The 14,812-nt window shown below is 40.9% G+C and overlaps 1 protein-coding gene across 1 annotated transcript in view; it reads left to right on the top strand.

Moving 5' to 3' along the window:
- LOC115019300 (transcription factor COE1-A-like) overlaps nucleotides 1-14,529 on the top strand; it is an 81,623-nt gene extending 67,094 nt beyond the window's left edge. The window contains exons 12-17 of the mRNA XM_029448795.1: nucleotides 7,126-7,191; nucleotides 7,348-7,510; nucleotides 8,145-8,327; nucleotides 10,065-10,262; nucleotides 11,697-11,765; nucleotides 12,999-14,529. Of these exons, the coding sequence (XP_029304655.1) occupies nucleotides 7,126-7,191; nucleotides 7,348-7,510; nucleotides 8,145-8,327; nucleotides 10,065-10,262; nucleotides 11,697-11,764 (678 nt within the window). The 3' untranslated portion in view covers nucleotide 11,765; nucleotides 12,999-14,529. The remainder of the gene's footprint in view (nucleotides 1-7,125; nucleotides 7,192-7,347; nucleotides 7,511-8,144; nucleotides 8,328-10,064; nucleotides 10,263-11,696; nucleotides 11,766-12,998) is intronic.
- The last annotated feature ends 283 nt before the right edge of the window (nucleotides 14,530-14,812 follow it).

The following is a 14,812-nucleotide window of genomic DNA, read 5'->3' as shown; positions in this document are numbered from 1 at the left end:
TTAAAACCTACAGTCATAAACATAATGAGGATCATGTGACTGATGAGGACTAAAAGCTATAATTGTTTGGATTGTTTGTAATGAGGAAAATGAAGCTGTTAGGACGTTTACAGTTAGCCGTAGCAGTATATTCAGAAACTGCTACAGATGGTATCCTTGATTATGTTGACAGATTAGGCAAGAAATAGCTAATTGGTGTAGTGTGGTCAAATTCAGCCCAGAATCCTAAAATGATGTCGATATTATTCCGCTGATCACGGTTTACGACCATAAGCATTCAGCGCTAATGCAGGAAGTAGTGTGCCTTGGCGCTGCAAATGATTCATAATCAATTACTCTGACTATTATTTTCATGATTAATTGATTCACTTTCGATCTATGAGACATCAGCAAATTGTGAAAAGTGCCCATCACAATTTCCTTGTGCCCAAGGTGATAATCAAATGTCTTGTCTGTGTCCTTCCAACCTTTTCAATATGCTGAAATGTTAAGACAAGGAAGGCTGCACATTCTCATATTATGAGAAACTAGAAGTTGAAAATCTTCTTATTGTAAATGATGCTTCAAATAAAACTCCAAAGCACGATTTATACAAGGCGACTGTTCTTTTCATGATTTTTGTGATAACTGATTTGTTTGTGTCATGAAAGGGAGTTGTTGTTGAAGGGCACTGGACAGGTTGAAACAGTGTTGTTTAAGCTTTAACATAACTGCAACATAAATTGTGCAAAATGCTGTTGGAGTCAGGAATGAAGTCAAGCCATCATAGAACATGTAGCTCTTCTAAAAGCTTTTACCTACAGTATGACCAGGCAACTTATAATGAGTGCTGCAGACAAAAAAATCTGTTCAGGAAATGATGTAAGCAACCCAAAGTGTGTGATACCATAAGTGATGTTAGTTCCACCTTCTAGTAAAGACCGAGTCAGAGCAGAGGAAGGAGTGACTCACCTGTTCATGCATTAACACATGTGCAGACACACACACACACACACTTTGTGAGAGATGTGCAGAGTGTGACACACACCTTGTTGATGCTGAATGCTTCCACTTTTTCCTCTCTGGATTTCATCTGAAATATATGTAGAGGAGAAGTTAAGCTTTTCCCCTGTTGTTATTGTTAGATTTATTTATCCAAGCAATCTAATCGACTTGCATTTTGTTCATTCAGTTCCCATGAAGCATGCTGGGAGTGTGGACAAGGAAGTAGTTGCTTTACTAGTTAGTTGTTTTTCTAGGTTTATTATATCATTATTATCATTATTGTTATTATGTTGTGGCACTACACTCGGCTACAGACGGAACATTTGCATAAATTAAGACAAATACCGAATATGAATTTTTAACATGTGAGTGCACAAAAGAGTTACAGTAACATTTAATAGTGGCAAATGTAAGAGGGGGGAATAAAAGATATTGCTTTATCTGAGCTATAGCGAACATATTTTCTTCGCGGCTGTGCTTGACATGGGAAATAAAACAAATGAGCATTTTACTTGTACTGAATAGGTCCATAAATACCTTTAAAAACTAATATTAATATCACTTCTGGCCCCCAGTCCACCATAAAGCACTTTAGTAACTTTTCCTTTCTAGGCCTGTATTTTTCTTATTCCAATGGATAACTGCTTATAATAAACAACAGGATGTCACACAGGATATTTACAAGCAAAACTACAAAGAGAACCAGCAAGCTGCTGGAAATACAACCAGAGTAGCTGAATGCATTGATCGGGTATCAGGTCTAACTAACGGATGATAGACGGACATATCGGTGCCAAATGTGGATTAACGTCCAGAGCTTTCGACAAGATCAAGAGCACGTTCTGAGGGAGCATGAGGACTGAAGTGTCAGAATTCAGATTTAGATGAAACTTTCCCTGAACACACAAGTTGGACAAGTTCTCTTTTTGCTGCTAACTGTGTCATTATGTGCTCTCTGTTTAGAACAAGGTTGTTTCTGTGCGTGTGTGCACTGTACAAGTGTGTGTGTGTGTGCATTGGGTAATTCGTCATGGTGTAGCCTAGTGGGTGATCGAACCCTGAGACTTTATTACTGCCGCCCACCAGCAGTCACTGTGTGTGTGTGTGTGTGTGTGTGTGTGTGTGTGTGTGTGTGTGTGTTGATATGGGTGGATGGGTGATTGAATTTACCGGGTGTTTTGGTTGGTGTCACACGCACACCTGACTGCTCGTTGCGAGAATCGATCAGCCCTTTTATTGAAGTTATGAGAGCTTGTCACAAGCACCATGATGAAGGCAGACAGACACACAGACACACAGACAGACAGACGGGGCAGTGAAGTGTATGAGAGGATTACCAGTCGACAGCCGATTCTATAATTGTTCAGTGAACATTGAGGGGATTTTGCTTGCCACACACACACCGGTGTTCAGCTGCCAGTTTGTGTCACTGTGATCTCTTCAGCATCCATCCGTACAGTATGTGCACGTAAAGTTACTGTAAACAGTGACTCACATATGCACATGGAAGCCTGCTAACACATACAGTAGGCTGTGTTTTCAATGTCCTGTTTAAAACACTTTGAAGTTATGTAGAACAGTCTGTGTTGGAAAATCAGGGACTTTTCCAGGGGACTCCAGCTGTTTTATGCCCTAGTTGCGTACTCCAAGACCCGGAGCTTTTCAGTACAACCACATGTATTAGGACTACTGCAACGGTAATGAAATAAATGTTTGTTCAGATTGTAAATATTCAGTAGCTTCAACATACTAAAAATGTTGAATAATGGAGAGCCAGATTCTGCTATGAAAACAGTTTTTATACTCTAATCTGCTGCTAATCACCTGTGTGGGCGATCAGCCAGTAACTAAGAGAGAAGAAGCAGAAATGCCTCTTTGGATGCACAAAGAAATCAATCACCTCTCTTGGCTTGTACGCCTTTTTTTCACAGCAGCAGAAAAGTGGTTGAAGGAAAGAACAGCACTGAAAGGCAATAACTGTCCTCTCAGATTTTAGAATAGTTTCTAAACTTTAATGTATAAAAAGGTTGATGATTGTAGCTGCACCCACCCTGATCCCAAGGTTATTTAATGCTTTTCTTTAAATGCTTTTCCAGTACCAGTTCTTAGAACAGACTCAAATTATGCAAACCTTTATCCCCTGTATAGACTCAACAATATCTCCTTCCTGATTAGAAAAGAAAAAAAGTTGACAAAAAGTTTTTACTCTTGGCTTCGGTTAAAAAAAAGTTGACGTAGCGATTAAAAGAAAATGAGACAAAGTGCACTGAAAAGATGTTTAGCAAATACATCTTGAAGTTAATCATCCGATCTGTAATGTCTTTATATATTTTATTGTGTGAAGCACTACAAATGTTTGTATGAAAAGTGCTATACAAATGAAAATGTTCTTATTGATTTGCACTTGCAAACATCATGTCAAGATTATAGCAGTTACATTGATAAAGCACATAAAGCAGCGAATGGCAGAAAGTTTGATCTTGGATTTGATCCTCTTAAATAACTACAACTTATGAATACAAAAGGAACAGTTAAAGAGTCCTGCCATGGTTTGAGATTATTCCAGCTCTGTGTCACGCCTCTTTTGTACGTCGGGTGCCGAAAAGACTTGCCTAAAGGATACACCGTTGTTCGCTCTTCACTCCTCGTCTCCTCGAGGTGCATTAAAGGGATTGGAAGATCCTGCATGATGGCGGAGGGGGAGGAGAGATGACGTGAAGAAGCGCACCACAGCATATTGAAAAGCATCAATTGCGTGCAGAAATGTGTGTGTTTCTGTGTAAAGAAGTTCAAGGTTTGATAGGTTGACCAGTGTGTGTCACCCCCGTTAGACTGGTGACTTCCTCTCGTGACTCACTGAGCTGACATCTGTAGGCGACTCATTTTGATGATATCATACATCGTTCTGAGGTTAGGTCATTTACACGACCAAAATTAATAATCCTGCATGGACACAGAGACATGAAGCCGTGAAACTCTCAATATATATATATATATATATATATATATATATATATATATATATAGCGTTACTTACTTATATGCAACCACACATATTAGTAGAAGATCTTCCCTAGAGTGTGTTTGTTTGTGTGTGTGTGTGTGTGTGTGTGTGTGTGTGTGTGTGTGTGTGTGTGTGTGTGTGTGTGTGTGTGTGTGTGTGCACGCATGTCAATACTTGTAAATACTGTATGTGTGTGTGTGTGTGTGTGTGTGTGTGTGTGTGTGTGTGTGTGTGTGTGTGTGTGTGTGTGTGTGTGTGTGTGTGTGTGTGTGATTGTGCCCCACATGCCTCTGAGCCTACATGTACAGTATGACATCATCTCTGTGTGAGGTGTGACCCTGCATGTACGGCATCCCTAATGGGACATTAGAAGCGGATCAAGCGGCTAATGTACCAGCATTAGGGAGGAATAAGTCATGTGTGTGTCATGTCTGTGCTGGCCTGGCACACGCACGTCACACACACATCTGACCCCACAGATATTCAGCTCAGCATTTCCTGGTCCTAATGCATACAACATGTGTGTGTGTGGGTGTGCATAATGTATGGTTATCACATTAAGGCTGGTCATAACTCAGACAGTAAAAGCACCTAGACACCTCCAGTTATTCTTTGTCTCTGCCAGCAGATCTGTCTTTTCTTTCACTCATCCCCTGCTTCTCTGTCTGACTGTCAGTGTGTCTACATATTTACCTGACACAGACAAGAATAGATTATACTGAAAGTCTTGATGATGACTTAAATGGCTTGCATTTTGAGAATTATTTTTAAAGACTGACAAGACATGACAATGACGGGTACATGTCAGGCACATAATCTATAAATATTTGACAACAGATAAAGACAATGTAGGACAATCACATGAATCAAGGCAAACGTTTTAGTTTTAGATTAAAGCTTTATAATCAGGTGTTATTGCAGCAATTACAGGAATCAAAGAAAAAGGCTACAATCAGTGATTAAAAAAGACAACATTCAGAGTTAATTGCTGTCACTCTGTTGTCATAATTCATCATTATCTACTGTAAACTCAGTTAACAGAAACATGAAGTGAGTGAAAGAACTGATTTGGTGATTTGTATGTCATGACATCTAGGTCAACATTGACTAAATGTGTCTCCTTACATACTGAGCAAACTGATCAATATGCTGTACAAAAGATAATAAGTGTACATTAAATTAAGATTATCTTGACAAACTATTATTTCCATGGTCAAGCATTAACTTTCATCCCTGCACAACATATTTGGTAGCAAAGTATTTTAGATGTCTATCTTACATAATTAATAACTTCTTTTAGTAACTGATGTGTAAAACATGTTCACTTTTCAACCAAGTATGCCCGTTTTAACCTGTAGATATCTATTGACATGTCAGATATATTTAGTCCCCAATGTTGCTACAATTAGATGTATTTACGTTGTTGCTGCAGGTGATCCTATTGACAAAGGTTTAGGCCCTCAGGAAGTCAAAGCCGGATTATTTCAGACTTTTCCGTCAGTTTTGAAACAGAAATGATGTCCACAAGATCGACAACAACACTTGTTCTCATATCAACACAGTGCAGCTGGAAGCATTATTCATTTGTATTGAGCAGGAGGTAATCCGACGAACAATGCTTTCTTATTTACAGACGCAACCTGGGAGAGATTAATTAGGCGATGTGTGTCTAAATATGAAAAGACGTAAACAGGCAAAGTATTCAAAGTGCATCGATCCCAGCAGTCAGAGGCTTTGAGTGATTTAGTAGCAGAAGCCTGCAGACCTGATAATGATGATGTTACCAGAGGATCATCTTTCCTTCCCATTCATCAGCTACTGCCTTACTGGAACTGCTCGAACATTTAGGATCAGGTTTCTGTGTGCGTGTGCGTGTGCGTGTGCGTGTGCGTGTGCGTGTGCGTGTGCGTGCGTGTGTGTGTGTGTGTGTGTGTGTGAGATGCTCAGCTCACCAGTCTAATAATGAGAGGTTAACTGAGAGCCAGCCTGGCCATAATAATGTGTAAAAGATTGAATTTAGCACCATGGACAGACACACTAAAACTGCTGACTGGCTCTGTGACCTCCCATATCATCACACATGTACGCGCGCACGCACACACGGATGGAGAGGCAATATGTTCCACCAGGCACAAACTCAAAAGAGCACACATGCAGCCAACCATAAGAGTGTGTCTGTGTGTGTCACACAGTGCAGGTTAATACTGTGAAGCACAGTAATTTTCTCTCTGTCGCCAGGCAGCCTCATGCTGTGGAAACGACAACACATTAACTGTTAAACAAGACACCTTAGACCCCGGGGTGGAGACTGAGAGGGCGGGCGGGTGAGGAAGAGAGAAGAAACAATAAAGAGACTGAGAAAAAAGAGAGAATTGTAAAGGGTTTAGTGGGTGGGGAAAATGAGAAAGACAATTCCCAATGTGGAGGCAATGTGGGACGAAAGGAGTGGTGGAGAAAAAGGTGAAAATGGAATGGGGGACGCAGAAGAGGAACATTGAAACATCAGATTTTGCAATAATTGATCACTTTTCACGTGAATAAAAATGACAGACCTCTGAGACAAATCCAGCTCTTCTTGTCGCAATGTTGTTCACCTTTACAAACACTGTTAAAATGTAATTAAATAAAAAATAAGGAGAAAAAGAAAATCAAAGATGTCGCCCGTTAAAGGACTGTCTCCAGATCTGCACACATTGGATCATTGTGGTGAACAGCATTGCACAGCAGAAGAGCCTACAGAGCACTTTAGATTTACTTTAGAGTATATTGTAAATGCTTGTCACTTTAAGATGTCATTTAGACACACAGAAATGAGACGCATAAAAGCACTTGACTTGACAGCAGATAATATGTCTTTAAAGGAGTGAAGAGCAATTTGTTTATCATGAAAAGATGGTGAAATGGATGTTGGGTGTGTTGGGGGGAGGATGCAGGGGGAAGATTGCACATGTGGTTTTTTTTGCTAATAACTTTTATTTGTCATTCTATGTGTGATTGTGCGTCTGCCTTTATGTCTTCACATTCTTCTAAAACCTCAATGTTATTTACTGGTGAATTTGAATTTGTATGTTTTTCCAAGAAGGCTACATTACACTTGTTTACCACATTTAAACTTTCTTCTTCTCTCTGTCTCTCAGGAGGTTATTTTGAAGAGAGCAGCCGACCTGGTAGAAGCCCTTTATGGTTTGCCCCATAATAACCAGGTAAGGAACACACACACACACACACACACACACACACACACACACACACACACACACACACACACACACACACACATCCACAAAGGAGGCGAAAAGTGTTATTTTAGTTGTCACGTTTGTGGTAATCATAACTTTGTGTTTTTCCTCTTCCTGTAGGAAATCATCCTGAAGCGTGCGGCGGACATTGCAGAAGCTCTCTACAGCGTTCCACGAGGACACACCCAGCTCTCCGGCTCCACCCACGGCGGCATGATGGGGGTCAACTCCTTCACTGGGCAGCTGTCCGTCAACGTCTCCGAACCCCTACAGGGCAATCAGGGTAAGACTTTCATCATCATAGTGTAAATAATAATAATAATAATAATATCTAATGATTTTAATGGTGATGTTTTTTATCAAATACATATCTCCACTTCTGCCCTAGATACACAAAATACCCTTATTTTACCGCTGACTGTGTAACTTGTTGCTTAAACAACTAAAAGGGCACTTGGAGTGCGCATACCTCCGCCAAGACCGTTTCAATAAGTGAAAAATAATTTGTCTATCCGCCCTGTGATTCGGATCTGCTCCAACATTTAATGGGTTCTTTCTTGGCCCGTGCTACACTCTTCCACTAGGTATCATGAAAATCAGGGCAGTAGGTTTTCCGTGATCCCGCTGACAAACAAACAAACCAAACCGAAAACATAACCTTCTTGGCGGAGGCAATGATAAAGTCTGGTTATTTATTCATTTATAGGCCACTATATATGCTTCTACTGCTCAGCATTTTTGCTTTATGTGTAAATGTTCTTCCTTTTCCAAAGTTCACGTCAGTAAATATATATTTAATACATTTCCAACCTTAACCCACGCAGAACCGCTCGTGAATGATCTGTGCTCAGATGACTTCGACCAGCTGTCTAATCAGAACATGTTCTTCTTCTTTCTCTCCTCCACACTTCCTGCAGGTTTCGTGCGCAGCAGCAGTAGCGTGTCCCCTCACGGTTACGTGCCCAGCTCCACGCCTCAGCAGACCGGTTACACTTCTGTCACAAGCACCATGAACGGCTACACTAACAACACTGGCATGACCAACCTGGGAGGCTCGCCCACTTTCCTCAACGGCTCTGCAGCCAACTCGCCTTATGCTAGTGAGTGTACATGTGTGCAATTACTCCACAGACATGAATATACACACACTCAATCGCATCCTACACCTGGGGATAAACAATGTTTTACAAGCTATTAGCTATTTCACTGTGGAAGATCTTCAACCACACTGTACTGAAGTTTCTTATTATAGAGTCCTTTTGGCTGCCACCAAGCTACTTCAAAATGCAGTTCCATAGCTACCAGTTTATTACAGATGCTCAACACTGCATATATGCATGCAGATCTTACATACTGTACTCAAACACGTCTGTGGACAGGAAGTGAAAGTCTCAGATCTGCCAAGTGGAGATTCCCCCATGGGGCTTTCTGTCTCTGTGTCTTCAAAAACAATCACCAACACCATTTTGTCCTCCATCCATTTCCTCCTTCCTTCCCTCGCTTCCTTTCATCTGACAGCCACACCTCTTTTCTCTCTGTTGGTTAATTGCATCCCTTTTCCATTTAGCAGAAAGCAAGAGAGAAAGGGGGGGGGGGGGAGAGGGATTCAGAGAGATGTGGTATTTATCTACTGGTGACAATGACAGGAAATGAAGATTTCACTTTGGAGAGGAGACTTAAGTGGAAGTTTTACGTGTCACTTCTCATAAAGTACATTACATGGGCAAAAGTGTGTGGACACGTGAAAATTACACTTGTATGTAAATTATGAAGATCTCATTCCTACAACAATGGGCATCAATGGTAAGATTTTCGACATGATTTTCGAACGTGGCTGCAGAGATTTTCTTCGATTCAGCCAAAACAGCATCAGTGAGGCCGAGCGCTGGCTGGCTCACAGTCCAGTTGAGGTCGGGGTTCTGTGCAGGCCAGTCATGTTCTTTCACACCAAACTCTGAAAAACATTTCTTTATGGACCTGGCTGTTGACTTCAAACTGCCACAGCATGAAAAACACAAAAATAAGTGGACGGGGGTGTCTATATACTTTTGACAATTTAGTATATTCAAGCACATTTCTGTCTCATATCAAAAGCTAATTGCTCGAGCTGGGTATAACCAGTACCCTTACAGTGATACCGATACCAACACAGAACTTAAATGTATCCTTTTTTTCCCTTTTTCATTTGATGTGAATGGAAGCATTATGTTGCTTAATATGCCACCACCACTCCTCCCCATCCAAATAAAAAATGTTCACACAAATACTCGTATCCCCAATCTGTCCTGAACTAAACCTTACACATTTTATGCATTTATATTTGTCAGGATAGCAAAGGAGTGTAGGATAGCCATACTTTCGAATGTTTTGATGGCATCTCGGCACTCATACACTCATACACCTCGCTGAACTTCGACACACCATAGACGGTTTGGGTTGTAGCTGTTGCGATAGTGGACTCTTGTGGTGATTGGCGCAAGCAAAGCCATACAAATAATCATTTCTTTGGGTACAAAAAGGATGAAATGCAGGTATCGCTTTGACTGTAGAAGTTTTGAAACTACTTGGTACTGTGTTATTTCGGTCAACACCCTTAAGCCAGCCCTACTACATGTAATGTATATGATTGTGTCTCACACAATGTGGAGAATTTTGAATGTAATTGATGAAACAATAAATTTGAGCATCATGTTCAATCAAGTAACCATAATCTGTCTCTTTCCTTTATTCTCACCCATTATCCTTAATCCACCCTATTCTTCTTCATCCCTTCTCTCTCCTCCTCTCGTTCTCCTTTCTCCTGCTCTCTCCCCTGAAATTAATTACCACCACCCCAGTTGTCCCATCTAGTCCCACTATGGCCTCCTCCACCTCTCTCCCCTCCAACTGCTCCTCCTCTTCTGGCGTCTTCTCCTTCTCTCCGGCCAACATGGTGTCGGCGGCCGTTAAGCAGAAGTCCGCCTTCGCTCCAGTGGTCAGGCCCTCCTCCTCCCCTCCACCCTCCTGTACAAGCGCCAATGGCAACGGGCTCCAAGGTAATTTACCATTACTGCAGTCAGTCAGTCAGAGGATGTTTAGGAGAAGGACTTCTCCAGCAGATATACTGCCACTCTAGTCCCTGTTATGTTTCACATCCTTCTCTGTTTTAGATTTGAGTTTTTAGGGTCAGTCCTCCACCTTGGTCCAGACTGAAAAATCTCAACAACCATTCAATGGATTATCCTCAAATGTTGTACAAACATTCCCGTTCCCTAAAGGGTCAATCTTAATGGTGGTCCTCTGACCTTTCCACTAATGATTCACATTTGGGTTTTTTAGTAAAATGTAAACAGCTATTGAATTGATTGCCATGAAATTTCAATTATGCATTTAAGTCCCCCTCAGGATGAGTTGTAATAACTTTAGTGACCCCTTTACATTTCAACTAGCTTTGTCCAATCTGTCTGCAAGGTAACAAATGTTAGCATGCTAACACACTACATTAAATAGATAGATAGATAGATAGATAGATAGATAGATAGATAGATAGATAGATAGATAGATAGATAGATAGATGGATAGATAGATAGATGGATAGATGGATAGATGGATAGATGGATAGATAGATAGATAGAATAGATGATAGATAGATAGATAGATAGATAGATAGATAGATAGAATCGGAGCGATGAAACCCTCTTTTTAATGGTCACACATGCAGAGCACACACAGTGAAATGTGTTCTCTGCTTTTAACCCATCCTAGTACCAGGAGTCTACTAGGAGCAGTGGGCAGCTAAAGTACAGCGCCCGGGGAGCAATGGGAGTGAGGGGGGAAGGGGGATGTCCGGTGCCTTGCTCAAGGGCACCACGGCAGGGCAGGAGGTGAACTGGGACCTCTCCAAGTAGCAGTCACACTCCATTTTTTTAAGATGGTTAACATTGAAAACATTACACCTGCTAACATGTTAGCATACCAAAACAACAAAATAAATGTTCTGTAAAATCTTGTACAATTCTGGCAACCAAATCCAATGTAGACTGGGGTAGAGGACAGTACAGGACAGTTTTTAGTGTCAAGGTTTTGCTTTATTTAAAAGAAATGATATTTATTTTAAATTAAATAAACAATTTTCTTCTGCTTTTGGATTAACATTTTTTCCCCTCTCTCTTCTCTCCTGTTTTTTTCTCTTGACTTTTAACCCTTCCTTCTTTGATTCCTCTGACCCTTCCACCCTTCCTTTGTTATTTCGCTCTCTCTGTCTCTCTCTCTCTCTGTCTCTCTCTCTCTCCTCCCTCGCTGTCTCTCTCTCTCTCTCTCTCTCTCTCTCTCTCTCTCTGTCTCTCTCTCTCTCTCTCTCTCTCTTCTGTCTCTCTCTGTCTCTCTCTCTCTCCCTCGCTCTCTCTCTCTCTCTCTCTCTCTCTCTCTCTCTCTCTCTCTCTCTCTCTCTCTCTCTCTCTCTCTCTCTCTCTCTCGCCTCCCTCTACCAGATCAAACATTTGTGGACTCCAGCAAGTACTCAACAGCCAACTCTCTACAAGGCCTGGCCTTTACCTGAAGTATGTCCCAACTTCTCTCTATCTTGTCTACCTCTCTCCATCTTCCTTGTGTCTCATCATCATCATCCCTCCATCCTCTTCCTCTTTACCTTTGCCATCCACATCTCATCCCACAGCACAGATCTGTTGCCTAGTAACTCCTCCCTGTCTTTCTATTGGCTGGGAAAATATACAGGAAGTTAGATATTTACGGAGACAAAAAAAAGACATTTGGCAGAGGGACTTTATTTCTCAACATTGCTGCCTTTGTTTAGCTGTGTGTGCATTTAAACTTGCTTATCTATGTGTGTGTGTGTGTGTGTGTGTGTGTGTGTGCGTGTGTGTGCGTGTGTGTGTGCGTGTGTGTGTGTGTGTGTGTGTGTGCGTGTGTGTGTGTGTAGAGAAAGAGCATGTGCGGGGGTGTGGGAACTCAAAGCTCAGCCTCAAAGCACAGCTGAAATAAACACTCCCCACTTACAGCTATACACATACACTTTCCTCTGTCACACACACTCAGTGATCACACACTGGCAGCTTACTGGGGAGCGATCATGACAGCTGTTCGACTCTCTTGACGGTTTATACTGGCAGTATACCGTATACCTGCCCTATGGTGTGTGTGTGTGTGTGTGTGTCTGTGTCTGTGTCTGTGTCTGTGTGTGAGCAGCTGAGACAAAAAAAGAAAAAAATGGAGGCTCGACTGAAACAAAACATGTTGTAGAGTCACATTGGTACTAAAAATCTATTAATCTATTATTAACAAGTTTTTTACTCACCATGAAATGATTATTATTATTTTTATTTGTTAACAGTCTGCTGTGAATGTGTGTGTATGTGTGTGTGTGTTAGTGTTAGTTAGTGTCAGTGTGACTTGGGATCTGCCTCTCACATGTTGACACCCATCCCCTGGGTTTAAATACAACTCACGCCATGATGCAATCTGTCACACACAAACATACAGTAAAATACGCCAACTGTTCCAGCACAGAATTAAATGTGTGTGTGTGTGTGTGTGTGTGTGTGAGAGAGAGAGAGAGCCAAGAGCCAACTTATATGATCTGTCCCTGCTTGATTTTACTGATTTATTTGTCTATTGATGTTTTAAATGTCGCTGCAGCTGCACAGCTGGAAAAACATATTGATGTATTTACGAGGGAATTTTTTATGACGATGAAAAATATTTGGCCGTGTTTTAAAAGTCTTTTTTCTCTTTCTCCCCCCTTCTCTCCCTCTGTTTCTTTTTCCCCCAAACAGCAATCCCGGGAATGATCGTCCAACCTATGTAAAGGTGTGTGTGTGTGTGTGTGTGTGTGTGTGTGTGTGTGTGTGTGTGTGTGTGTGTGTGTGTGTGTGTGTGTGACTGTGTGTGTGTGTGTGTGTGACTGTGTGTGTGACTGTGTGCGAGATGAACGAAGCTCATACTGATCCCGGCGGAGGATTTCGGTGCGAGTCAGACTCCGGACGGGGATGGATGCAGCTGTCCCGATCTGAAGGAACAAACCCAACTCAGGCCCTTTCTAACACAAAAACAACTGCAAGAAACAGATGAAGAACAAAAAAACAAAGACTGTTTGCAAAGAAAATAAGTTGTTTAGACTTTGTACACCTTGATGCTTTTATAGGAGAACGGCCACGCCTACATTATGACTCTCCACGGACACAGGAAGTGTATTTATTTTGAAGAGAATCCACTTCTTCCCTTGAGTGATTTGTTTTTCTTTTTGTGCAAAAGTCAACATGTGATAATCATCTTCTAACTGTATCTCACGTGAGGGATTTTCTATTTATGAAGTTTGGTCATTGATGAAGGAGTATAATGTGAAGAATACCTGACGATGATGGTGATGATGATGAAGAGGCTGCGGGATTTATTCAGGGTCAAATCCAGTTGATACAGACAAGCCAAACCAGACACACACTTTCACTTGCCAAATCTACACCACCGTCACTCTTTTAGTACAAACACTCAGACAGCGAGGTCTTCCTCTGCATTTAATCGATCAGCTGAAGGATTGAGATGCTTCCCCCGCTACAAATGATGCTGCAGTTTTAGCCATTCAAGAAATCCCCATGTTTGATTTGAGCTCGCTTCACATACATCTGCGCTGCTGCTCCTGTGTGCTGCATTTTTCTAGAAAGAGAAAATCAGTCTTTCAGCCAACCGAAGGTGCAGAGAGAAACAAAATTCAGCCATTTAACAAAACCACAAAGAAATGTATTTCCATCATGCAAGATTCAAGAGAGAAATTAGACTTCCTGCGGTTCTGATTCAGGATAGATTTTTCGAGCTAATTGTCAAAAGGCCATAAATAAGTGCACGAGTGTGTAATCACTGGGCGCCAACAGCGGTTTCACTGTTGAGGATTTGACCCAACAACTCTGCCACTGAGTCCGTCCATTGGCCCTGTTACCACATGATTTGTTATAAAGTCAGACACCGCCAACCTCTATGAGAGGGGGAACACGTCTTAAAGACTGCTGCCATTTTGACTTTGCTTTTGTAGTGAGAGTTTCCTTCTCAAAGGTTTGTCTTAATACATAAATCCTTATTTCTGTTTTGTTTTTCCTTTGGTTTGCTGTGTTCTTTATATTCTTCCTGCAATCAGCCGGCCAATCAGATTGTGTTTTGTTTTGTTACCTGCCCACTTATCTGGTGTGATTGACAGCTTGAGTGAGAAAATGATCCAATGGTGTGTCTTAAATGCTGCGCTGCAAAAAATGTCATCTAAATCTAGTCTAGTCTTAAAATCAAACTTTTTATTTTATTTTGTGAAAACATCTTTCACTGAGGTTTATTTTATTATTATTATTATTATTATTATTATTATTATTATTATTATTATTATTATTATTATTATTATTATTATTATTATTACTTTATTTTAAATCTGCCCCTGAGTCCAGTTCATTTTTTTTTTAAATGCAACTGTATTTAAAAGTACACCATAGATCATCATATTTGCATATCATTTTGCACGTCTTAAGAGGTAAAGATGCGATATGAATTTCCATATCTTATAATACTTTTTTTTTTTTTTTTTTAATAAAAAATAGAGGAAAGGTTTTTT

This window comes from Cottoperca gobio, chromosome 14 (assembly GCF_900634415.1).
Source record: "Cottoperca gobio chromosome 14, fCotGob3.1, whole genome shotgun sequence".
NCBI classification, from domain to species: Eukaryota; Metazoa; Chordata; class Actinopteri; order Perciformes; family Bovichtidae; genus Cottoperca; species Cottoperca gobio.
The sequence above is the reverse complement of the archived record's forward strand: the minus strand, read 5'-3'. Positions and strand labels throughout refer to the sequence as shown.